General features: G+C 38.6%; 1 protein-coding gene across 9 annotated transcripts in view; it reads left to right on the top strand.

Annotated features, from left to right (window-relative positions):
- The window catches only part of TANC2 (tetratricopeptide repeat, ankyrin repeat and coiled-coil containing 2), a 306,929-nt gene that overhangs the window by 136,400 nt on the left and 142,624 nt on the right, over window positions 1–27,905 (top strand). For 6 of the 9 annotated variants that reach the window (XM_037494899.2, XM_037494901.2, XM_054689747.1 and 3 more), the window contains one exon: window positions 16,893–17,003. The exons of the other annotated variants lie outside the window; for them this stretch is intronic. In XM_037494899.2, coding sequence (XP_037350796.1) covers window positions 16,893–17,003 — 111 coding nt within the window. The remainder of the gene's footprint in view (window positions 1–16,892; window positions 17,004–27,905) is intronic. 9 annotated transcript variants of the gene reach the window in all.

Consider the following 27,905-nt stretch of genomic DNA (forward strand, 5'->3'; position numbering starts at 1 on the left):
AAATATTTTATTATGGGTATTAGTACCAAATGATTCTATATATCCTTCATTAAGAGCAAAATAGTTATTTCTACCTTGAGATTATGCTGAGGATTTAAGGCTCTGATTTACACAGTTGGAGCTATATATAAAACATAAAATTCAGAACTGCTTATAGAATGCATACCTCATTGTAGCTTTTATTGATACACAAAAATACCTCTAAAATTTTTGAATAAGAAATAGTTTATTTTTCAGGAATCTAAAAACAAAAGGTTTTTTTTTATTCCTTCAAAATTTGGGGAAGTAAATTTAGCAAAGTTCATGAGAAGCAGAGAGCATCACTGAAAAGTAAGCCTCAGGGAGTTGGAATGAAGAAGCATGGAGCAGACGGAAGGCCCAGAGTACCAGCCAGGGTGTAAAACTCGGGGAGTGTTTTCAACAACTATGACTAAATAGCATTTACTTAACGTAAAATACCTCTAACCCAATAGCTGTGGGATATGTTTTAGTATAGCAGTAGGAATACAATAAGACTGATTCTACATCATGTTTGGTTTTTTTTTTAATATTATTTATTTATTTTTTTATATTTATACAAGCACTGGGTACAGTCAGAAGCGCGGGAGGGTGAGAGAATTCACCAGAGCCAGAGCGGGGAGCAGAGCAGGCAGAAGGACCCAAGGACACTGCTGAGGAGAGCAGCGGGCGGCAGGAGAGGTCTGCGCGCCATGCAGGACCCTCCTCCGGTGGCCGGGGAGCAGCTGGCTATCGAACCGGCGCTGCAGAGGCTGCGGGCAGCTTCGCAACCCAACGCTCAACAGCTGCGCCACCGGGGAGGCCCCACATCATATTTTTTTTTAAGCATACAGCACAGTTTGATAAAGTAAAATGTTTAAAAGCAAAAGGATGCAATTAGTGCTGCACCAATGTGCAGACTGAAACAAAACTGATCAAAATTGACATCTTGGCTATAAAATTTGCCATGTAAAAAGTCTGGCAGTAATGTCTGAGGATATATAAAATAAAAGCTATCTGGGAAATGGAAAATGTCAGGATCATTTGTGGATGTTTTGTTTTTTCTTCCTACACAATCTCTTCCCATCCCATGAAAAGAGGGAAGTGGGGAAGAGGATCAAACATGTATCGCATTATTACATTTTCAAATAAAAGGTTATGTGCTTTGTTGTTTTGTTTTTTTTCTATTTTGTACCAAATGCACGGATTTGTATATGACTTCATTTTCACCACAGGACTGATCCAAATATCCAGTATTAATGGATGTTCAAGTCAATCTTGAAACACTTTCTTTCAGGATTTTTTAATGATATTTCATAGCTTTCAGAAGAAACTTGGGAAATCATGTAGATTAATGTGTCTTGAATGTGGTCTGTGGAAGGCACCAACAGTCCAGCATTGCCTGGAAGCTCTGTGGAAGTGCTTTACCAGAAAACAAAGCTATTGATAGTTTTTCAGAGACTGGGGGGTGGGGTGGGGTCCCCACTGATGTGTTGTTTTTTTGTTCCTGTCTTCTAAGTGATGCTGAAGTTTTTTTTTTGTTTTTTTAAGATTTATTTATTTTTTTATACAAGCACTGGGTACAGTCAGAAGTGCAGGAGGGTGAGAGGATTCACCAGAGACAGAGCGGGGAACAGAACAGGCAGACTGACGAAACACACTGCTGAGGGGAGCAGCAGGCTAGACGGTAGAGGTCTGTCACGCCACGTGGGACCCTCGCTGGCGGCCGGGGATCGAACTGGTGCACTGGTGCTGCAGAGGTTGTGGGCAGCTTCGCAGCCCAGCACTCAACTGCTGCGCCACCAGGCGAGGCCCGATGCTGAAGTTTAAGACTCATTGCTCTAGAGAATACAGGCTCTTGGGAAGGTATTTGTCACCATGTGCTTCAGATACAGATTTTCCTTTACATACAATGGAGTTAGATTCCCACAAACCCATCACACATTGAAAATATCGTAAACTGATAAAGCATCTAATACACCTAAGCTCCCAACATCATAGTTTAGCCAGTCTTGGAGACTTTCAGAACAGTCACATTCGCCTACAGCTGGGCAAAATCATCTCGCATAGCCTATTTTACAATGAAGTTTTTTGAGTATCACGTCATTTATCGAATACTATACTGAAAGCGAAAAATGGTCTGTAGAATACTAATTGTTTACCCTCATGATCAGATGGCTCCTGGGAGCGGGGGCTCACTGCCCCTGCTCAACATCTTCAGATAGCAGTCATATGTCACTGGCTCGGAAAAGATCAGAATTCAAAATATGGTTTCTGTGGAATGCATATTGCTTTCACACCATTATAAAGTTGGAAAATCATTAAGTTGACCATCATAAATAGGGGACTTTCTGTAGAATTCCATACACTACCCGTGTATTATGTCTAGAACAAGTGGTTATCTGATGTTTGCTAGGCAGCCTGGCTATTGTTGCTATAGTTGAACAGACCAGTCATAAATTTGGGGTGGGGCAGCATATAAAGCAGTCTTTAGCCAAGGTTGCACATCAAGTTAGCTATAAACCGTATTTGTTTTGTTGAGAACACTGGCAAAGCTCTTACTTACTTGAGTCTGCTTACTTTAGAATCGGTGGGGAATAGTTGGGTCATCCAGACTTCCAAGAGAGAAAAAACAGACATGTTAGTATTCCCATAGGAGTAGCAGAGACTTCGATCACATTGCCACCACCATTCATTATACTTTGAATTAGTCCAGTAAAGCTGAAAATTTGGCAGTTGTTTCTTGGGTGACTACCTCAAGATCAGTGTAGCTGTTTTTATTCCTTGTTTTTTTGCCTTTTAATATGTTTTCTCTATAGACTTTAATTTTCATTCATCTTCATATTTATGGGTGCTGCTATCATTTTAAGCTATTTTCAATGTGTACTGTATATTGTTTATGTTTATATGTGTATACATATATACACACTGTGTACTGTAATTTGTCATATTTAAACATTAAAATATGCTATTAAACCCCATCAGTGACCTTTTATTTTAACCATTTTTTCCTCAGTGCCAGAAGTTCCATTTGTGCTTTTTTATTAGTTTTTATTTCTCTGCTGAGATTTCTTTCCTTTTTTAATTTAAGAGGATATATTCCTTTAGCTCTAAAATTGTCATAATGGCCGTTTTCCATGCCTCATCTGCTAATTATAATATCTGGAGCATTATGGGGTTGATCTTATCTTTGCCTCTTGATAAGGGCTTATATTTTCTTGGTTTCTTCATGTATCGAACATTTGTATTGTACCCTGGACATCTTATTTTGTGGATACTCTGCATTTTGTCATATTCCTTCAAAGAGTATTAATATATGTCATCTAGCAAGCAGTGAACTTGGTTTGGCTTAATGGGAAACACTGTCTTTTCGGCATCAGTTCAGTTCAATTCAGTTGTTTTGTCCTTAACCAGTCTGCCCGATGCAAGCATGTTTCAGGAATCAGCCAGAGATTATACATCTGTAGTTCTTTCTTTTGTGGAATCCTTTCTCCCTTACTTTTCAGTGATACTGTTACCGCAAGCTCTTTCTTTGATATGTCAGACTAGAAAAAACAGAGGTTTCCAGTTGGAGTTTTAATGATCCAGTGTAGTACTGACTGGTCTGCTTTTATGACCAAAGCCAAAAACATGAGAAATTAATTCCAGTCTGGTCTTTTCTTGCAGTTATCAGCTCTCCTCCAGAATCTGTCTATTGTTCAACCTCCAGGGCCTTGAGGTAGCTGCTTTTTGTATGTCGTCCAGAGTTGACAGCTGTCTGTGAGACGTCCATCTGGTGGCAGCTTACTTGGTTGTACAGAAGCAGAACTTCCCCAAGAGGATTTTGAGATTTTTGTTTTTGATAAATACTGTCACTTTCTCAAATTATTTGTTTCTAACCATAGAAATGCCTATGCACTGGGGAGCTGACATTTAACTTTAATGCCAAATTTTATGACTCTGATTTTAGTGTTTTTTCCTTAACATTTGTTGTTCCATACTTACATGTATTTCTGTTTCTTTTTTCCACACATTCTATGAGGCTCATTATTAAAATGACAAATCATAAGAAAAATGTATAAACTTTTCATTTGAGATTTCCTTTTTGACTTATGTTTATTTTACTGTATTATACAACACTACTTCTAGCTCCATCCTACTATCAGGAAATTTTTCAAATCCTGAAGAAAATAAATGATCTCTGTGTTAAATCAGTATCTATTTTTTTCATACTTACAGACGATTCCTCTTACATACAAGCAACAAAAGCAAAGCCAATAGCATTCCATGCTTTTGTGTATTTAAGGAAAACCAGAATAAAAATACCTGCCTTCACTTCTAAATCAAAGCCATACCTGATAGAATAATAGTTCTGTTCCTCCAGGTCTGTCTCTCTCTCTCTCTCTCTCTCTCTCTCTCTCTCTCTCTCTCTCTCTGTGTGTGTGTGTGTGTGTGTGTGTTTTACTTTCCATAAAAGTAGGCAACTCATCTTTCCATTACCACATTCTCAGGAGTTAAGCATCTTACCTTTTTCCCTTTTACTTCCCAGTCAGATGATTCTAAAGTTCAGGGAAATGTAAAACAACTTGTTAGACAGATTGGGGATTGTTGACAGGTAGTCTAAGGTTAGAGAAATAATTGTGATTCTTTACCCATGCTTAGCCAAGCGTTCTCTGTTTGGATTCCTTTTTATAAGATTAATAGCAACTACACACTCCAAAATCAAGTCAAAGTTTTTGGTCCTTCACACATAATCTTTGAAAATGTGTCAGTAGTTTTTGTCCTCAGGACAAAGTTATTTGCTGGTGTGGCGCTGATGTTTATGCAGCAGCCTCCTGCCCTCCCATGTTCACTGCCTAGGATTTCCTTCAGTTTATTTCCCTAAAGTTTTGGATAAGAAAAAGTTTCAATTTCCTACCCTAATTGTTAGCATTTTCCTTTCTTTGTTAACCCTAGACTTTTTGGGTTAGCCTTGGAGAAATCAGTGTGCACTTGTCAGTAATGATGACTGACCATCATCTTCATCCTGACTACTGAAGCCTGTTTTTCAGCTCTTAAATATATAGCATCTGTATTTTCCCCAAGGAATTTTATGTTATTGTGCCAAGTCAGCCTATTTTCATCCATTGATAGATGATGCAAAATAGAAAACAGGAATGTGACGACATTGTGTATCATTCTCAAAACAATATGTTCTGAGTTGATTACCCTACAGCTGCTGCTTAAAGAGCTTAAAAAGTTTGACAATTCAGATACAGTATAACTAAGATTTCTTTTAAGTCATAGTTGATAAAACATGCAGAATATAACTGACTTTCATACTAAAACTCCTTTTTCTCTAACACACTGTATCTTTTTCCATCATATATACCAGAAGAGCTGTGCTAGTGTTCTTGTTATAATCCATATTCCATAGAGAAAATAATTTTCATTCATTAGCTGTTATCCTTTTGAGTGCAGGGAGATAAGGAGACAGCACTTAACAAGATGCCGAAATAGTAGATTACTTAATGCGGTTTAACATCGTAGGTCATCCCCTTTAGTTGACATACGTATGACCAGCATTTTATTTTATTTTTTAAAAAAGATTTATTTATTTATTTATACAAGCACTGGGTACAGTCAGAGGCGCGGGAGGGTGAGAGAATTCACCAGAGCCAGAGTGGGGAGCAGAACAGGCAGAGTGATGAAGTACACTGCTGAGGGGAGCAGCGGGCAGCAGGAGAGGTCTGCGCGCCATGTGGGACCCTCGCCTGGCGGCCGGGGATCGAACCGGCACTGCAGAGGCTGCGGGCATCTTTGCAACCCAGCGTTCAACTGCTGCGCCACCGGGGAGGCCTTCACCAGCGTTTTAAAGTTGACTTTGTAATCTCCAAGTTCCTCCATTAACTGACATATCATTGGCATCAACATAACCAGTCATCATCGCCATCATTTACTACTAACAACTACTTCTAGTACTGAGCATATATATACCATGTGCAGGGCACTTTGCTAATTACTTTACAAAGATGAATTCATTTAAATCTTTACAAAACCTTGGGTTTAAATGACATTATGATTATATATACAACTTAATTTAAAGACGTAAGGAACATCTATTGTTTGTACTATGTTGATCCATGAATTCAAGATCCACTATGATTCTCTGGTGTCTTTGAGTAATGGACTATGTTTCAGTTGCCTATTTCCAAAGAACAATAACTAGCACTATGCCTTCTCTTTTAGACTTATCTACACTTTACTCTTTAAATTTAATCCTCATAAGAACTCCAAGAGAGATTATAGCTCACATTTTAAAGTCATGGCATCCAAATTTGGAAAAGTTAAATAATTGTCAAGACCACATAATATAACACAAGTTCTATAACACAGGTCTCTCCCCCCCTACCCCATGGAAATGTGTCAGACTCATGTAACAAGACTGCAGCTACCCAGTCTGAGAAGCATGTGATTACCAAGGGCACAGACTCCTCAGGAGTTAGGCTTTGAGTCAGACCACTTGGTTAAACATGAAGATCCGCAGAGGTGGTATCTGAGGCTGTCAGAGTGTGAGGAAGTGAGAGCATGCGCCCCACTGAGGCGCTGCGGACAGTACCACTCCCCTCCAGAGGCCTTTCGTCCAGTCCCTGTGTCCTGTTTCACCATCTCTCTACTCACAGGTGCCTGAAGAGGAGATAGGAAGTTATAGATGTCATCTTTCTGTTTTAAAAGTGCTAGGGAAGATACATTTTTTCCTCTAATTTAAGAAAAATAGAGACATACGTTTAGTTTTATGCCTTAGAGTCCTACCATGTGTCTGCTCTATATTATTGCATCAGTTACATATGTTACATATTTATAAATTTGTTTGAGACCTTTCATGTTTTAAGGAGGTTAGAGTGAGTTGTTCGGCACAGAGACTCGTGTTGTTGCTACAGCCCTTCAGAAGCATCACACAGCCTCACCTCTTAGAGAAGTTGCTCAGTAAATTCACTTGCCACGCCCAGGGTCTCAGTACTCTTCAAAAGCCATCTATTAATAAGAGAAATCATCATCATTTTGAGCTGCTTTTGTTGACATTAGTAAAGGAAAAGCTATATGCTCTGAAACTTAAGGCAGTTTTCTGATAATTTTTTTTTCTCCTTTTATTTTTAAATTTTCCTATAATGAGACATATTTATGTAAAACTTTAGATTTTTATGTATTCATATACCACAACTACTTTAAAACTCAGAACTTGACAAATATAAATAATTTCGTATATCAATAAACCAGTAGTCACATGTAAGTCAGCATATATAAAATTCTGACATTTGGGGACTCTATTTTACATTATGAAACTAGTCCCTATTCAGATATATGGAGTTGAAAGTTAATACCATTAAACTAATTTGCATTTAAATATTGCATTCGCCCATATTAAAGGCTTTTGTGAAGTCAGATGATTGATTTTATGTTCAGAGATAGAATAGTAGGTATTTGAAATATATTCTGCCCTATTTTATGATCCTGAATTTTTCAATTCACTGCTGCAAAGAAAAAAAATGTTTACACCAGGGATTAATAGGCTACAATAATTTGCTTTTTTCTTTGTAATAAAATGTATGGGTAAATAAAGATTTAAGTTCCAATTTCTTCTTGAAATTAGAGTTTCTATTTAATTTATTCAAAATTACATTGACATTGTAATGTCTTCTAGAAGTGTCCTAAGTCCTTTCGGGAGTAACTGTATCTTTGGAACACCATATTGCTTCCATATTTATTGCTTGTATGGTCTATCTATATAGCAGTGTGTCTGGTGTATCCTTTTGTGTGATACAACATAACTATACGAAAATAGAGCTCATGTGGGAGGAACAGACTTACTCTGAGTTACACGGTGTAGCATAGAATCATCAGCTTTCTTAGCCCTTAATCTCTGAATGAAGGATATAAAGAGATCATTTATACCTCTAAAAATGAGAGTTTTAGACTTCCACTGTGATAAAGTAACCAGTACTTGACTTGCCCGCACACTAGAAACAAATGTTTTACAGACACTGGACAATTGACAGTAATGTGATTCCAGAGAGAGGGGATGGGAGAGGAAACTAGGTAAACTGTGGCTTCTGGTGGTGGAGAATTCAGAGAATGAGCCTTGCTAAACTGAGAAATAAGGGATCAGAAATTGGGGAAGCCCAGGCGATGTAATTAACAGAGTACTAAGCAATGGGAGACTCCATGAGACTATAGAAAGAATAAATGCCAGGAAGTGGTAACAGAACAATTTCTAGAGTTCCACACAAGAATGGGAGGCTTCACTTTCACCAGCTGGAGTGTAGAGATCTTGTTAAAAACCAGTAGAAATCCAAGAAAGAACAGTTTGGCGGTATAGCTAAACTAGCCAAGAGTAAGATGATATTCCAAATCTAAGCAAAACTTAAAAACAAGACTCCAAGAATCATACTGATTGGCCAATGGGTGACTTAATAGATTATGGAGGACCAGAAAGGAGTTACTTAGCCTTCCTGGTGAAAGTTAGAAATAAAAAGAATGTGGAAGAGCTTGGACACAGCCAAAGTGTCTTTTCTGATGTTTCCTTTTTAACTCAACTATGTCTTAGTGGTTTTTTGTTGGAAATTTGTTACGGGAAATAATCCAGTCATTAAAGCTAAAAATTATAATGAAAGTCTAAGTCAATGAGATAATTTTTTTTTAAAGGTGATGGGGAGGTTCTTCCCATCTTTCATTTTTTTTTTAAGAAGATTTATTTATGAGTACAGGAGCTGGGGTACAGGCCAGAGATGCAGGGGTGGGGAGGTGGTGAGAGGATTCACCAGAGACAGAGTGGGGAACAGAACAGGCAGACTGACTGAAATACACTGCTGAGGGGAGCAGTGGGTGAGACCGGAGAGGTCGGCTGTGCCATGTGGGTTGCTCCCTGGCCTGCTGGGGATCGAACTTGTGCTGCAGAGGCTGCAGATTGCTTCATAGTGTGGTGCTTAACCCCTTGCACCACCAGGGAGGCCCCCAGTGAGATAATTTATAGTGTGATTAACATTCGTTTTATCCATGAGTGCTCTTAAAAACATGTTTTATTAAAACTTGTATTTGTAATGTCAGTCTTTGCTTTGACTTTCTACTGTCTACTATTCATTTAGCAAGTAATTATTAGCCAGCTACCGTATGACAGACACTAGGCACTGTTCCCTAAAGCATTATATTTGAATTTTAAAAAATTATAGGCTGATTATAAGTTTTGATGCTGTGTGTTGAACCCATTGAAAAGAAAGAGGCCTAAATTTATACAGAATCTGCTAATTTGTTCATTAGTCCTGTATCTCGCATGTGTGATTTTACAAGCTGCCATGTAGAATATGACAGAGAGTACTGTGCAGTCACTGAAACCTATTTCCCTTTCCTCCTACATGTCCAAAGGGCCTTCCTTTCACATAAGTGTACCAAGTGACTGAATTTTGATTACTGAGTGGAAGTAATGTCTGCCAGTTCCAGACTTGGCTATTAAAACTTCACACTTGCCATTCTCTCCATCAAGCTAAGCTTGATGGAGCTTAGCTTGATGGAGAGAATCAAGCTACCCCCCACCCCTTAGCTTGATGGAGAGAATGCTCCAGAGAACACTGAGGCTCTGAGATAATGCTGGGGTTACACTATAGCACCAAGGCTCATCCTCCTGAGCAAGCATACTGAGTATGCCATGCTGTTGTATTAGTAAACCAGTGAGGTTTTAGGGTTGTTTGTAGCTCCTGGCCTACCCGAACACAAGGAGGAAATATGTCTGTATCATAACTTGGGATGTGTCTGTGGGTGAATAGTCAACCAGTTTGTACTTAGATGAACACATGTTCTTCCTCTTGCCTCTGGTGTTCGCTCTTGCTCTGCTTGGCTGTTAGAAAGGCAGCTTTAATGTCTGGATTCCCACCTCCTGTACGTACCTCCTTGTTGATATGGAACCTTCTTGCTGTCTCTCTGCTATGATATACTTTCTGTTGTCCATCTTATCTATTTGTCCTTTTTCTCTTTTTGCATGGGGAGAGGCAAGTTTTTCAGAGTTTTTTCTTTCTCTGCCCACTCTGGTGAGTGAAAATGATGAGACCCTTCACATATTTTGAAAGGCACAGTTTTGAAACTGAATGCAGAACCCATTAATTGCCCACTCCCATCTAAGTACCTCTTCATGATTTACTCTCAGTTTAACCAAATAACTAAAAGGCATCTGTGTGGACACAGCACACTTGTCTGAGGATGCCACCGCGTAACCCTGTTTGCAGGGAGGTGGGGTGCTGGCTGTGCAGCTGATTCACTGTTTCCTCGTTCCCTCTTTTGGCCTCTGACTAATCTGTCAGTGGCTGTTATGAGTATGTAGAACTGAAGGCCATTGTGAGCATATCCGACTGATAGGCCCTCCTGAAAAGATGCTTAAAAAAATTTTAAGATGAGACTGCTGGTCTTGTCCAGTCATATGACGAGGTGGCTGAAGTGACCATAAGTCTATTCACATGGGAAATCATTTCATTCACTTGTAACGTTAGTTACCCCCTTATTCTCTTAGTAGCTTTAATACCTGACCAGTACCCCAGTTATGATCTATAATAGACTTTCTTACTATCTAAAAGTATTTTTTAGCTCTGTCTTTTCATACTGGATACTAGTTTAAATGCATTTAAATTTTGTTTACAACTCAACATAAAATGGACAGAAAATAGAAAATTCAGTTAAGAGTTACCTATTGAGATAGTGTGGTGCACTGTGTCTCATGTTTCACTCACTGGCATAGCAGTGAGTTCTATGCCAGTGCTGTCTTCCTGATTTTTGCCATCCCTGCTTTTAACATACATTTTCAAACATAAAATTTCCTTTGAATTTCATGCTTTTATTTAAATAAATTTATTTTAAAAGAAATTTTGTATCACTAGTCAAACTGGAAAATAATTTCACATGCTATAACTGTAAGATTAGCTAGAATATTAATTCTAGCTAAATACTTTTGTAAAAAGGAGAATTCCTTAATATTAGCACCACATTAAAATGTTCTTGACATTTTTAGAGGATTGAAAGATAATTGAAAAAGGAATAACATTGTAGCTATTTCATTAGTCAAAATAGACTAGGCTGTGCTGTCATAACAAACAACCTTAAAAACCTCAGTGACTTAACACAACAGAGATGTATTTCTAGTTCTTCCAGCAAGCAACATGCACTGCAATCCAGGCTTCCTCAGCCTTGAACCTCTACCATGCCAACATGAGACATCCTTTCTGAAGTTTGTGCCAGCGGGAGGAGGCAGACTATCAAATCCTGCAGGGGTGCCTTACCTCTGTTCTCATTTCACCAGCCAGAACTATCACATAGTCCTCTCTGAACGTTAGTCGAGCTGGCAGTTTTAGTCTCCCTTGTATCCAGAAAGGAATGAAGACCAGGATATTGGCAGGCACTAATAAAGTCTACCATATTGTGTAATTAATTCAGCGCTATTTATTGACTTCTCTATAGAGCATTTAAAATTACCGTTTCCTGAAATGACCTCCCACACCTTGAAGAACAGTATTACAAATGAAATAATATATTCTACATTAAAAAACATGAATATGAATCTGCACTTTTTTAAATAGTTTTCTCTTTCCAGATAAATTTTCATTATTTCTCTCTAACGTCTTAAAAAATCTATAGTTCAAATCTCTTTGTTGGAAGAGTTTAGCAATTTTAATGCTTACATTTAGGTCTTTGATCCATTTGAGATAGTTTCTTAGATATGGTGTAAGATAAGGGTCCAACTTCATTCTTTTGCATGGACATATTCAGTTTTCCCAACATTTATTGAAAAGACTGTCTTTTCCCCAGTAAATGGTCTTGGTACATTTGTCAAATAATTTGACCATCAGATTTATTTCTGGAATCTCTATTCCATTAGTCTATATGTCTGTCCTTTTAAAAATACACTCTGTTTTGATTACTGTAGCTTTATAATAAGTTTGGAAGTCATGATGCTTAAAATCTCCAATTTTGTTCTTGTTAAATATTGGCTTCCTTGAGATTCCATGTGAATTTTCATTATTCTGTGAGTCTCCATATGAACTTTTAGTTGGCTTTTCTATTTCTGCCCAAAAATGGTGTTGGGATTTTTATAGGGGTTGCATTGAATCTTTCGATCACTTTGGGAAGTATTGCCATCTTAACAATATAGTTTTCCAGTCTGTGATATCTTTCCATTTATTTGTATCTTTAAGTTCTTCCAGCAGTGTTTTGTTGTTCTTAGTGTTCAAGTTTTTAGGTCCCTGGATTAAGTTTATTACTAAACAGTCTTTCTGTTGCCATTTTAAATTGTGTCATTCTTTAAATTTTTCTTTTTGATTGTTCAGTGTTAGTGTATTTTTGAGTATTGGTTTTGTATCTTGCAACTTTGCTGAATCTGTTCATTAGTTCTGACAGTTTTCTTGTGGAATCTTCAGGGTTTTCTACATTTAAGATTGTCTTTCGATGAACAAAGATAATGTGACCTCTTCTTTTCTGACTTGGGTACCTTGTATTTCTTTTCCTCTAATGTTTTCTCATCCTCCTTTCACATTTGCCCTCAACTTGTCTTCAGATTAGCCTTACTGATTATGCTATTTCTCTCAAACCCAACTCCGTGAAAACACGTGCTTGGTACTTTATGTAGTCTGCTCATCTTTATATTTATGCTTCAGTTCTTATTTTCCTGCTCCTTGCTCTGTTTGGGCTGCCTCCATACTATTCTCCAGTCATATTCTGTGCCAGTTTCCTCCTAAAGTAGCCCCTCTGCTTTGAAACCTCTATGAAAGACAAATACTTCAGTATTTATTTAGGATTCTTATTTTAATGCCTTTATAGTTCCTTGAGCTAGGTGTGCCTCAACACCACTTTCAGCACTCCAGCTTACCAGGGAGCCTGCTCAATGGACTTTCTCTTTTGCCATTAGCATCCCTGTGTGAAGTATCTGATTGCTCTTCTTTCCCACCCCTAACCCCACTGATCTTGGGAAAAGACAGCGAGTATAGACGGCATTGGTCTTTCTTCAAAATAGGACCAAATGGTGGACACTGGGTAACTTGAGACTCTTTTTAAAAAATAAAAATGAATTACATTGCTAAAAGAGTGATGAAAAGAGATGCTAGCTTTTACCATATACATTAATACTCTCAGAGATGACGCCTTGATTTATATTTTATTACAATCTTTTTCTTAGGAAAGTCCTTTCAGTGATCTGCTATGCATGAGATATATATAAATGCCCTTCTCTACTCCAGTGTCCACAAACTTTGCTGTACCTCAGACTCACTTGGAGGGCTTATTAAACATAGCCTTCTGTGTCCCCACCATCCAGAGTTTCTGATTCAGTGGGTCTGATATGCAGCCCCGTCATTAGCATTTTTAAAAAATTCCCACGTGATGTTGTGCTGCTGGTCCAGGCACCTCTTACTGTTTAACTTTATTTTTTTCTCATTATCTAAGCTAGACCATGTTGATTTGGGTATTCTTCCACCTTCTGAACTACAACATGTTTTCTTCAACATCATTCCTTTTCAGGTTTCAAAAATAATTGGTGATATCACTGTTCTTGTCACCCCCAGGGGTGTCCTATGTATCTCCCACACACATGATTCATGCTTTCCGGATTGTGTTGACTCTGTGATGGTGGTGATGACAACAGCAAAAACAACAATAATCATCATAGCCTAGAACAGCAAGGCACTGTTGTGAGCATTTTGTTTGAATTAAGTATAATCCTCACAACTCCCTCTTGGTACAGACACTGTTAGCTTATAACTAATGGGAAAACTTGGGCACAGAAAGGTTCTGAAGGCCAAAAAAATGGTGGACGAGATGGGACCCTTCTTGGGCCGCCTGGCCTCAGAGCTGTGCTGTGCGGCCCCGCCATCTGCCACGCGGCCTCTCATGGGATGTCTCGTGGCCTTGCTCGCTGTGTTTTCCGTAGCCACGGCCCTCCACGCACCACACCTTGGTCAGCCCATAAGTGAGCTGTATCGTTACATCCAAGCACTTTACATGCCTGGAATTAGTTAAATTCTCGTAAAATTCCTATGACTTTGTGAGAAAACTGATGCTTAATAAACCTAAATTTGCTTCCCTAGTTTCTTACTAGTAAAATGTACCACAGCCAAGACCTGAATATTTAAAATAACTAAGCCCAAATCAATATGTATCCTTCCCCTCAACCCTGCTGATTTCTGAACTCAAGTCTCTCAGCAAAGGATTCATGTCCCTAGTGCTGCTCAGGTCTTTTCTCAGAGCAGCAGTTTCTCGCCTCTCACCTTGTGGTAACGTGGCTGGTTCAGTTTTCAAGCCCCTCTCCAAGCACTTTTTTTTTTAAGGTTTGTTTGTTCATGCAAGAACTGGGGTACAGGCCGGAGGTGTGGGGGGTGAGAGGATTCACCAGAGACAGAGTGGGGAACAGAACAAGCAGATTGACCAAAATACACTGCTGAGGGGAGCAGCAGCAGAGGTCTGCTGCACCATGTGGGTAGAGGATCGAACTGGCCGGGCATCAAACTGGTGCTGCAGTGGCTGCGGGTAGCTTCATAGGTTGCGTCTTAACCCCTTGCGCTGCCAGGGAGGCCCTTCAAGCACTTTTTAAAAAACTATCTGGTAAGTGCTTCAGACACAGAACTTCACTTACCCATCTCAATCATCTTGCATATCATTTTTTTTTAGAATGAAGTATATTAAAACTGTAGCCTTCCAGGCAAATATTGTGCCTCATCTTCCAAGGTGACCTTTGTGTTTTCCACCAAGCCGCATGTAGGCTATTGGACAACCTGTCACACCTGTGTTTGATTGTACCTCCTGGACTGAAATGACTCATAGATAACACAAGTTTCCTGTCATTTGGATGAAAGCAACATTATAATCTTCCTTAGAAAGTAAATTTATTATTGGACATAACAGTATGTATGTATATAGAAACTAAGAGAGGGAAAAAGTGAATATCCACTATGAACTGTAAAGATAAGCTCAGTGGAATTCCCTGAGAAGGAAAACGAAGCAGCCCCCGCAGCCCTGAGCTTCTAGGTCTCCAGGGTCCTGAGTTTTCCCCCTTGGTTCCATCTCTTAATTCTTGCACATTGCACTTACCTCCCTCAACTTCTGCCATCGCTCAATTTCTTCCTTACATTACCTTCTGCCTTAAGTTGCTGATCTCTGTCTACTCACCCCAAATTTCATTCTAAAAATTAGTCAGATTAATAGAGCCATAGACTCCCTTTATCAGGGAGCACTGCTGTCATGGTCAGAACTCAACAGGTGAAATAGCTGCCTGGCAAGGTGCTGATGACATTCTAGTAAAGAGCCTAAGAGCTTTAAGAATTCAGTTGTAAAAATTTCTCCTATGCTAAGTAATACTGTATAAATAAAATGTTTCATTATTTTTTAATTCATTGATGAGATTACAGTGAAGGAGATTCTAATACTGGCTATTAGTGGTCTACAGAAAAGCATACAAGTCACTTGAGATCTTCATTTGTGATAGTGATTTTTAAAAATACACTCAAGTATTACATTCTCAGCAGAGGTGAGAGTTCTGCTATTCCAAAGCTTATTTTTAGTGACAAACCATACTGTTAGCACCCTGAGCCCTGTTGCCATGGAGACAGTAATGGGCTTTATTTTGCTTTTTAAATATACACTCAAGACACACATCTACACCCTAAAATTTAAAGTGCGATTTAGTTGTCTGTAGGTTTTGAGAACTGGCACATTTCAGAAGTATTTCTTTGTATTTGTAAATACTTTGTTATTTTTAGCCTTCAAAAAAAAAAAATAGAATCCCCTGTGGATCAGTAATGGATGAGGATTTTGAAGAACATGCAGAAACATTTGAAAAAAGTAATTTGATCTTAAGCACCCACATGTCTTAGACACCTATGGTCATGACACTGTAATGCATACAAATCAATTTCAGATTCAAGCGATACCTTTGTGGTAGTGCCCGTGCCCAGCACTTCCACCCTGTAGTTTTTGAAATAGAACTCAGTTTGAAAGTACCAAAGCAATCTTCATGACTTTAACTTCAAATATAGTTAGCTAATTATTTAAATATACCAAGAGTATTTCTTAACTTTTCCCCCTAAAGATCAGTGAATAAAATTTATATAGACTTTCAACAAGTAAACCTTTTGGGAATTACACTTTGTATTTCATTCCTTGGAAGAATGAGTGGATTCCATGGCATGGAATATCACTGGACCTCAGACCTCATGTAACTAAATCACATCTTTTTAGTATCCACTGTCAAGCTGGCCTGGTCCAGTTAATCTTAGCCCACCAGCAGTTGTGACTTCTTACCTTCATAGCTGAGCATTCAGGTGACTGATTTCCTTGTTAAACTAGGTTAATTCTACTGATGGTGTTTTATCACAGCTGAGTGTTATAATAGTTATTTCTGAATTAAAGAAAACCTTTGATTACAACTGTTAAGCAAAATCTTAGAACTTAGTCCTATACTTTCCTCAGCCACTGCCTATATTTACTAGCAGGAGACAACTAAATTAAAAAACTCTTGGCTTTACAAAGAGAGAGAAAATCACTAAAGGTAATAAATAGACAATTGACAGTTTATGCTCATAGTTTTGGATATTAAGTTTTTAGCTTTTCCAGTTTGCAGTGATTTTTTAACAAGACCCATCTCCTCGATGAAGAATGCAGTTAATTTTTTTTCTGGCACAAAAAAAAAATAGGGTAACCTGATCTGAGTCTGACAGAGTGTGTCGTTCATTTAAGTGCTTCCATCTGTTGCCTGCTGTTCCCCTTACTCATGACCCCTCTATGTTTCTCTCTTTCCCTTTCCTTTTCCCCTTCTATTTGCCTCTGTTTTTCTTTCCTTTTTTGTTCTTCCTTTCTTTCTTTTTCCCTCCTCTCCCTCCCCCCTTCTCCCTCTCTGTCTCTTTTTTTGTCCTTAGCCCCTCTGAGGAAAGCAAAGTTTGTTGAGAGCCCACGAATTCCAGAATCCGAGCTTGGCTCACCCACCCTCACTTCAGCTCAGAAACTGGACGTGGCTGCGTACTGTGCTGGTAAGCCTGCATGCGAGGTGCCCGCTTTGAGAGAGGGAGGTTTGGACCAGGCCCATCCAGCAGAGCCTGTTTTGCATATCTGTTAATCATAAAAACAAATCCGTTAACTCTTTGCAACTGATCCAGTATTTTCCTTATTAGAACATGGTTTTTACTGAATATCCGCTTTAACTATTGAGATAGTAGTGATTGAGAGTAAATATTGAAAACACCTTCAAAGATAATTTTCAAAGAAAATAATTTTGGTAGCTTAATCATTTTCAGGTGATTTCTTGATACGTGAAGAATTGCTTTGGCCTTATACAACATAAATGTTAAAGATATAAAGATAAAGATGTGAATGTCCGTAACACTAACCTTTGCACATGACTTATTGTCCTTCGTCACCGTTGGATTTCTACACAATTCTGGAAAGTAGTTGTGATGTTGGAAACATTAATTGAATTAGAAAAGAAGCATCTTAGGTTCCTGATTTGGACTCCTGGACACTCACTTTTAGAAATGCCTCTGCTCATGAATGGCCTGTAGGCACATGTAGGAGTTCACTAAACCCTTCCTGTGTGGGAGCCAAACTGAGACAGACTCATTATCAGGACTTAGATTCTTCCAGACTTAGATGAGTTGCCTGGCAACGTCCTTTACACTCACTTGACAGTGAGTCTATAGAGCTGTGTCAGAAATGTTCACAGCTCTGGTTGAGTGTACAGATCAGAGCCTTAGTAAAGGACCTTAGAAGGCTTGGTTTTCGGTCGTTTGTTTATTCCTGCTCATTAAAATTGATGTTAAACCACAGTGAATGCAACCATTACATATTTACAGTATTAGAGGTCAGCAGAAAAAATGATTTCTAATTCTATGGAAGATTTAATATAGCTCTAATGCGAAATGTCAGGATAATATGCCTCTGACATGGTGTAAGGCATGTTAAAAAGAAAGCAGAAGACTGGGTGAAACAAGCCAAACCTAACCAGAGATTTTATGAATCATTTTTAAATACTGAAAGAAAGACCTTGGAATACTGAATCCAGAGCTTCATCCACTCTTGTAGAAGGCCATTTTTAAATCAATCACAGGTATGTATTAGGAACCAGCTTTTCTATTTCTGAAAGGAACAAAGTGGGTCTTTCAGTGGCACTGTAGCTCATTGTTAGAAGAATCTTGTTCATGTTCTAAGGAATCATACTTCGTGGGCAGTGGAATGTTGTATTTTGCATTTCTTCATGCAAATTTTAGTGCAATAAAGTAAAATAAATAAATACACTAATTCCCCATTCCTTCATGGAGGTTTGGAAGCAAAGTCCCATCAGAGGCCTTTTCTTTCCAGATTTGCAAGTCAGAGTAATTGTTAGGGAGACCAGTTGTTCACTTCCTGATTACCCATCTGACATCCTTAATCTAATCTGGCTATTGACGTTGTCAAGAAGCAAAGTAGCTGCTGTTTGTTGGAATGCCAGTGCTGAATCATTATGGAAAATCTAAACCATGTTATTATTTACATATATTTTCCACAAGCATAATTCTTTGCTGAAATGGAATTAAATCAAACTAAAGCTCAGTTAAGATTTTTAGAAAGCCAGAAAGAAAGCAAAACACATTGCCAAAATGTTAATTGCCACGCTCTACAGTCTGTCCTTTTCTTATCTGAAACAGTTTTAAAACTCAGAAACTTCTTAATGACTTGCTTTTTTATAGTAAAGTTATTAAACTCTGAAGGGAAGTTTCTACTGAGATGAGAGTAGTGACCTGAAGGTTGAGCCTGTTATCTTCTGCATAGCACCAAAAATTAACTATAAGCAGATGAATTCAGTACATTCATAAAACAAATAACATTCCCTTCTATGTGAATTTCTCTTACATAAGGTATACTAAAAGAACAATAATCTTACTGTACATTCATTCATAACAATGCAGTTATAGCTAATTTTCTGGTATCTTGTCTACCTGCTTTATTCACCCTTATTTGCAATTTTAGGAAAATACTTTATCTCCCAGAAGCAACAATCATAAGCTAAAAGTTAGAGAGTGGTTCTCAAACCTCACATGCTACAGAATTTCCCGACGACTTGTTCAAGCACAGGTTGCTGGCCCCGTACCCAGAACGTCTGAGTCATTAAGCCTGAATCGGAAAGTAGCCGAAAAGGCAAATGACAGTCTGCCTTAAGTTCCCAGGTGATGCTGAAGCTGCTGGTTGAGGTCCACACTTGGGGAACCTGCCGGGTTACAGGGCTGCTGCAGGCTGCCTTCCCAGAGCAGTGCTGGAACCCTTTCGACGTCTAAGGGTGTAGCTGGGAAGCTTGTTTCTGTGTTACCTAAACTTCAACCTTTGGGTGCCTATACGTTAGGTTGGAAGGATAATGCTTTTGTGTCTGAGAAATGGACGTGCTGTTTCTACTTGGCTTGTCTTTCTGTGCCTGGTGTCTGGGTGCCTAATGTCTAATTTCCAGTGCCGCCCTTCCATGTAAAGAGAAACCGTTGATCAGATGAGAACAAGTCATTGGCCTTTGGTCTGCAAAGTCTAGGGAAAGTCATACTGGGGTGTAGCTATTGATCCAGAATACTTGTCTAACAAGTTGACTATTTCCAGCTATGTAGCATTTTACTGTTCCTCAAATCAGATCTGCTCTGTGGAAAATGTGAAAAATAAAAATACAAGTAAACAGTCTGTTGGGTCCTGAGCTGAAACCGTGGAGATGATGGAAGTTACATAACCAAACTGCCAGCGTAGAAGATGTTGAGTAGTAGCTTGTGTTTGATAATCATCTTACAGAGAGAAATGAAGGCCGAGAGAATTTAAGTGATTTGTGTTGTATCACAAGTGGGGTTCACTGTTGAACCACATAGTCCAGGATTGCATAGCTCCTAATTCTGTTACCATGTAAATTCCATAAACATCCTTTGACTACCCTTAAATTAAAAGCTGAAAATTCATTTTTTATGTATGAGACAGGCTGTATTCTGTTTTTAGGGTGACAAACTGATATCAGTGATTCAGCTAAACAAGTCCCAATAGAAGAGATCTATTCATCCTACACTTTAACTTTTCTGCCTGCAGCCTTACTTAATAGATACGTCATTTTACACAAGTCACTTAACATTTCTAAACCTCAGTTTCCTCATTTATAAAAATGGGAACAATAACCTCAAATCCGATTAATAAAAGCACTTAGAGTGCTTGGTTCACAGACAGAGCTCGTAAATGTTACTGACTTCTGTTGTTACACTGGCAATCCTGAGGCATACCTTGAAGTCTTTAAAGTGTTTTCTGAGTAATCAGGAGAAAAGGACGTAACTGTTGGCATCACTTTAGTTAAATATGTCTCACTGTGTCTCAGGTTTTTCCCCTTATCAAACTTGTCATGACGTCTCAGGCCTGTTTCCTCCCACAGCAACATTCTGTACAACATGACATTTCTGAAATGCAGCAAATTACCTGTTTGCATGGATTCGTGAATGTACGTTCACAGGGGAGAATGTCTAGAAAAATGCACCACACCAACCCTGGTTGTCCACTTGGATTGTTGGGAAGTGAGAGGCGGTGGGCTGGCGAGTCCAGGCCATATTAGCAACAGCTGCTCTGCTTGGTGGAGCCAAGGGTGGGGCAGTTCACTTCTTTCTTAGGCCACATGTTAGGGAATGAGAGCTCAAGTTCTGGGTTAGAACTGGATTTAATGTCACCTACTAGCTGTGTGTCTGCATTTCGTTGCCTTAAATTCTTTGTAAAATTGTGATAAAAATAGGCCTTTTTGAAAAGATGGGTCTGTCTCATGGGTTGTTGAGATTAAGGTAAATAATGTATGTGCCTAATGCCTAGCTCAGGCAAAATGTAACCATTCATCCTCCTCTTTATACTCTCCTAAATTATCTAAAATTTCTACAATGAATTTATATTGAAAGTTTTTAGTATTATACACTCTTAAATTATTTCTTAGTTTTTTATGGTTTTATCTTGCACATTATAACACATAATTTCAAGTGTGGAAATGAACCTTGACATAGATGCAAGGTTCATTTTATATAGAACTTTTAAAAAAAGATTTATTTTATTTATGCAAGAACTGGGGTACAGGCCAGATGCATGGGAGGGTGAGAGGATTCACCAGAGACAGAGCAGGGAACAGAACAGGCAGACTGACTGAAATACACTGCTAAGGGGAGCAGCGGGTGAGACAGGAGAGGTCTGCTCGCCATGTGGGTTGCTCCGAGGCCGGCGGGGCTTGAACTGGCACTGCAGAGGCTGAGGACAGCTTCTCAGCGCTGCACTCAACCGCCTGCGCCACCAGGAAGGCCCCAGTTTATAGAACTTTTGACCACATGTGACAAGGTTAAGGCCTACCACTGTCTACTGAAAACAGACAGACTTTTATCCACAATACACCAAATACCTCCTGAGAAATTTGAAATTAATCTTTTTATAAAAGATACTTTTAAATCTCTTTAAAGGACACTGTTCTGTAGAGGACAGTATTATTAAGCTGACAATAAAATTAGCATGTTTGAAACTCAGCAATGGAAGAGCTCTTTGTGGTAGTTATTTGGTGCATACTCATATTTGTGTATTTTTGGAATTTTTAAAGGATTGTTCACTTGGAATTCTTAATCACTTTATACATTTGCTAGCACAAGTACAAGCTACCATACATAAAATATTTTGTAGCGTGGACAGTTCCTTCAATCCTCTTTTCCCGATTGCCATATAGTCAAGGACATTCCATTAAAAAGGATAATTTGTTTTCTCATTTTCTTCCATTCATTTTTTCCCTGCAAATATTATTGAGTTATCTCTATCCTGAATAGTTAGTCATGCTTCATTTGTTTTGCTGTGAAATTTATGTGGCTAAATAAAACCATCTTTGTGATAGTGCATGGACCTGTGGGTGACAGGAGCTTTTCTGATTCATCTGTTACATTGTGTTTGTATTTTTTATGTCTACTATGTTGTAAACACAGTAAGCTTACAGTGGAATATTTAAGTTGAATTCAGTTGGTAAGCTTTAGGGAGGGTTCTAAAGTCCTTAAAATTGTTCACAGATTGTATTCTATGTGTGTGTTCTTCTTTTTTATTATTTAAGAACTTTATTAACAGGTGCTTGCAGTTTGTTGACTTTTTTGAAAAAATCAAGTTGTAAACATTTATTACAAATTAAAAACATGTGTGTTTTCTTTTTTTTTTTTTTTTAAATATTAAATTTTATTTTTATATTCCCCCATACAATTGCAAACGCCCCATTCTGACCCCAATCCTTCCCCTCCCGCCCCCCCACCCCCCAAAAAGTGTCTCTGGTTCATAGTTTTTTGTTGATTTTGATTTTCACTTTCTTATATTCATTTTCCTGGTCCCTTATTTAAGTTTTCTAGATTCCTGCTATGAGTGAGACCATCCGGTATTTTTCTTTTTCTTTTTGGCTTATTTCGCTGAGCATGATCCCTTCCAGTGCCATCCATGTTGCTGCAAATTGCATGTGTTTATCTTTTTTGAATGCTGAGTAATATTCCATGGTATATATGTACCACATCTTCTTGATCCAGTCATCTATTTTTGGGCATTTGGGTTGTTTCCAAAGCTTAGCTATTGTAAACAGTGCTGCTATAAACATAGGAGTGCAGGTGCTCTTTGGAATTGATGTTTCTGTGTCCTTTGGGTAAATACCTAGGAGTGGAATTGCTGGATCATATGGAAGCTCTATGTTTAGTAGGTCCAGAAATCTCCACACAGCTCTCCATAGTGGTTGGACCAGTTTGCACTCCCACCAACAGTGCACAAGAGTTCCTTTTTCTCCACATCCTCGCCAACATTTGTTGTTGCTAGTTTTTTTAATATGTGCCATTCTCACTGGTGTGAGATGGTATCTCATGGTAGTTTTGATTTGCATTTCCCTGATTACAAGTGATGTTGAACATTTTTTCATATGTCTGTTGGCCATTTGCATTTCCTCTTCAGAGAAGTTTCTTTTTAGCTCTTCTGCCCATTTTTTGACTGGATTATTTTCTTTGTTGTTGCTGAGTCTCATCAGCTCTTTGCAGATTTTTGTGATCAGTCCTTTATCATTAGTGTTGGGTGCAAAAATGTTCTCCCAGTTGGTGGGGTTTCTCTTTGTTTTTGTTATTGTCTCTCTTGCTGTGCAGAAGCTCTTTAATTTGATGTAGTCCCAGCTGTTTATCTTTCTCTTCACTATCACTGCTTTGGGTGATGTGTCTGTAAAGATGTCTTTGATGTGCAAATCCCGTAGTGTTTCGCCTATATTTCCTTCTATGTATTTTATGGTTTCAGGTCTTATGTCTAGTTCTTTAATCCATTTTGAGTTGATTTTTGTGTATGGTGTGAGGTAGTGGTCAAGCTTCATTCTTTTGCAAAACATGTGTGTTTTCTATAGCAGGTTCTCAGAGCAGCCTGTGTGACACCCTTCTTCCTTGTCCCTGCCCCCCAAAATGAAATTCTTTGAAATGGCTGAAATGAAAACAAAGACTGTTATGGTACAACTGTTAGAACAGTAGTAACCCAGAAAAGAGGCTAAATGTTGGATAGTGGACAGGCTTGTAAACAGAATGGAAAAGGAAAAAATTGAAAGCAGAGGTGGCCTAATCAGGATCCAAAAGTCAGTATGAAAAGTAGAGAGAAACAATTTCAGTACATTTTAACATGAGAGATACTGTCTGATTCCTGGCTATGAAAATAAACTCATCAGAGAACTAAAACTGAATATGAATAACTTTTCTTTTCCACATTTCTTTATTTTAGTATATGTGCTGCCGAAGCGAGCACTCCACATTTCTTTATTCACTAAGTTACCTTGTTAAAAAGTTCTTTCAGTTGGGCCTCCCTGGTGGCGCAGCGGTTGAGCGCTGGGTTGCGAAGCTGCCCGCAGCCTCTGCAGCGCCGGTTCAATCCCCGACTGCTCCCCGGCCACTGAAGGAGGGTCCCACATGGCACGCAGACCTCTCCTGCTGCCCGCTGCTCCCCTCAGCAGCGCACTTTGGTCCTTCTGCCTGCTCTGCTCCCCGCTCTGGCTCTGGTGAATTCTCTCACCCTCCCGCGCTTCTGACTGTACCCAGTGCTTGTATAAATAAATAAAAATAAATCTTTAAAAAAAAAAAAAGACAAACACCAGTAAGGAAATTAAAAAAAAAAAAAAGTCCTTTCAGTGGACAGATGCTTTGTTGAATAAACTCTTCACTTTGAACACTTGTAGTTGTTTTCCTGATTTATATTTTAGCATTGTTTAAGAGGTAAACATCCTCATGGCACCAGCTTTTAGATTTACTTTCCTCAAGGTGTTTTGTATCACAATTTCTAAAGTCTTGGTCCATGAGTATAGTGCTTAGATTCATCATTTAGTTAGGCATCTAGACAGACAGTTATTCCATTGACTCTGAAACCATTTGACTTTTGGTTTTTGAGACGATAGACTAGTATAGTATAGGCCATAGACCTGCAGTCGGCCTCTAGTGTTCCAGTACTACCTCTGCCCACACACTCCTGTGTGTGTGACTTCGGACACATTTCTTAATCATAAGAGTAGTTCATTTCCTTGTCTTTAAAATGGGTATTATAATATTACATTGTAGGAATGCTATAAAGAGTTAACAAATTAAAATATGTAAAATAGTGAAAGTCGGTTATGTGGTCCATAGTTTGTGCTGTCCAAATCTGACCTGCTATTAGAGCTACATGTTACATGTATTGAGGCCTGCCTTCAATGTGCAAATGCTGTGGGTAAGTTGTCAGAGTTTTTCATGAGTGCACCGCAAATGGATAAAATTACACCTGTAACTTGTAGTCATGGACCTGTCTTACAGTGTATGTACACATGCTAAGTTGTTTGGGCTTTGCTTTTTTTTTTTTTTTTTTCTGTTTTAATGGAGGCAGTTTTTCATAGTGGTAAATTGCTCAGGTCCTGGGATCAGATAAGCTTGTATTCAGTTCTAGCCATGCCACTTACTAGCCATGTAAGTTTTATTACTTAATCTTTCTTTTTTTTTTTAAAGATTTATTTTATTTATACATACAAGAACTGGGGTACAGGCCAGATGCGCGGGAGGGTGAGAGGATTCACCAGAGACAGAGTGGGGAACAGAACAGGCAGACTGACGAAATACACTGCCGAGGGGAGCAGTGGGCACGACAGGAGAAGTCTGGCACGCCATGTGGGACCCTCGCCGGCCGGCCGGGATCGAACCAGCACTGCTGAGGCTGTGACAGCTTCACAGCGCAGAGCTCAACTGCCTGCGCCACCCAGGGAGGCCCTACTTAATCTTTCTAATCCCCTGGTTCCTTGTCTGTAAAATGAAGATAGTATCACCCATTCCACAGGGTGTTTGTGGTGATTAAATAAGATAATACACATAATTTACTTAGCATAATGTCTGGAACATCAGTTATGACTAATATCTTATCTCTAACGTGTATTTTATTACATATTTGCTTTTGAATAAAATACAGCTTAGTGTTTTTCTTTTCCTTAACCACTGTATGTTCCTGCAGCCCAGTGCTCATGAAAATTCTCAGGGAGCAAAGAAGGGGCAGAAAAGTAGTCTTGACTTGTGTTTTGACAGCCAGAAAACCAGAGATTTATGAACTTTGTGTCACCTTTGACATTCTTTATCTCTATGTCACTTAAAATCCTCTTTCTTTTTGTTTTTCTTTATCTCAGAATTATTCAGATCATCATTTAAATTTTTAAGGCTTACAGGGTGTTGGTTATATTCTTTTTATTATTACAAAGTACCCTTGAATGTAGGCCCTTATGTTTGTTATCTATTCCTTTATATCAAATTCTCTTAAAACTGAGTAGCTTAAAATAACATTTATTACCCCACAGCTTCTAGGAGTCAGGAAACTAGATGCAGCTTAGGTGCATTCTGTGGCTTGGGGTCCCTGGGCTGCCATTCAGATGACAGCCTAGCCTGTAGTATCTCAGGGCCCAGCTGGGAAGGAGCCCCTTTCAAGTCTATACATGGGGTTGTTGGAATGATTCAGTTCCTTGTGGCCTTTGAACTGAGGACCTCAGTTCCTTACTGGCTTTGCTCCACACCACTCCCCAGCTCCTTGCCATGTGGATCTCTCCAGAGGCCACCCACCAACATGTCAACTAGTTTCTGGAAAGCCAGCAGGCAAGAGGCAGAGAGCACTATGGGAGTGAATGTCTCTCATGTGGCAGCCTGTCGCTTTTCATAATACTCTGTTCACTAGAAGCAAGTTCCGAGGTCCACACCACACTCTAAGTGTTTTAGAGTTATAGATTGGAATTCTAAGGAAAGTTGCTTATATGCAGCAACTAGTGTTCCTTGCCTTTCTACAGATTTGGTATGTGCCATTCCTGTACCTCGGAGCACAAATCCTTCTCATCCTTGGCTTCCAGTAGAAGAATTCCATAATATTCTTGGCATACACCCCTACTCTTTTTCTATTTAAAACTTCCCTGCTACCTTTCTTATAATTATCTGTCAGTCTTTCCCCTTACTTTTATCTATTCAGATTACAAATGATTAGATTGATCTGCACTATTAAGTAATTTCTAATCAATGTTGTTATATCTTCAGTGCTATTATACCTTTAAATTTATTCTAGTGGATTTAGATTTATGTAAAAAATATATTCATTGATAATAGCTAAGTATTATACATTAATTCATGCCACTTTCAGGAGGTACAGGCTTGGAAAAGTCTTTCTCAAGTTCCCATGTTAAGATTCTGGTGCTACAGCTGATTTATCTGCTGGGAATGGTCTGTTTTCCTTGATCAACTGTAAAGAAAGAATGAAGCGTAAAGATAATTTACCAGGCCTCTGTACTGTACCTAGCTCCTACCACTATTCAAAAGAAGTTTTTAGAAGTATAAGATTATGTCCCTTATCAGTATGTGACCAGTCTTTAAATATAATCATGCTAAAAAAAAAAAAATACATGAACTGAATATATTACAGAAAATTACTATATCCATGTACCATTTTAGACTGTATTTACTAAATTAAAACAAATACTTTTTTTGAGGTAATGTTGATTAACAACTTCACTTGTGTTTTAGAGTTATAGGATCTCCTACTGCAGGGGCTGTAAAACAAATATTCTTACTTAGAACTGAATCTGTGATCCAGGAAACTGAAATATTAGTTTATGTGGAATGAATCATGCTAAATTACAGTATCCATGAAAATAGGGTTGTTCATTCTTAGGCACCGTATCCCTAGTGTACAGACCAGCATCTGCTGTTTATCAGTCATACTCATCAAATAATAAATAAATAGATGCTCTCAACTATTAAATATTATCATCTACCAAAAATTTGAATTATCTCAAACAAGGAGAATATCAGAATAAAAGGTGGCAATAAATGCTAGAGATACATGATGGTATGTATCAACAAAAATTAATCAGGAATATATAAACATGCTCAATCCTTTTAAGAACTGACCCAGGAGAGTCCGTTCTAGAGCACACACCTGCCTTCTTGCCAGACACTTCAGCTTTAAACCTCACCTCATCAACCATCCCAATCACTACCCTTTGCTACTATCACTTCTCCAGATTCTGAAATCATACCACTCATCCAAGAAGGTTTTAGCTGCTACTTCTTGGGTTCCCATCCTTCTTTTCTACAAAACTCCCCACTACCCTTCTTAGGTCTTCCCCCTCACCTAATCTGTGCTGACTACTGTGACATCGTGACCTATCCCTTCTAGAATGGTGCTTTTCTCTTAAAGCCTGGGTATTTGCATCATGGGATCATAGTGTGCAGTCTCTAGAATAAATCTCAGATTTGGGACCAACAAAGAATATATTTGTCACTTAGACAAATGTGACTTTCAATGATAATGCTTTTCTTACTGTGACCAGTATGTAAAAGCCTTGCTTTCCACATTAGAATGAATGGTGCAGTGGATGAGGCAATTTAGACCAATTAGGGAAT

This window comes from Talpa occidentalis, unplaced genomic scaffold (assembly GCF_014898055.3).
Source record: "Talpa occidentalis isolate TD23 unplaced genomic scaffold, MPIMG_talOcc4v2.1 talOcc4.7, whole genome shotgun sequence".
Classification (NCBI taxonomy): Eukaryota; Metazoa; Chordata; class Mammalia; order Eulipotyphla; family Talpidae; genus Talpa; species Talpa occidentalis.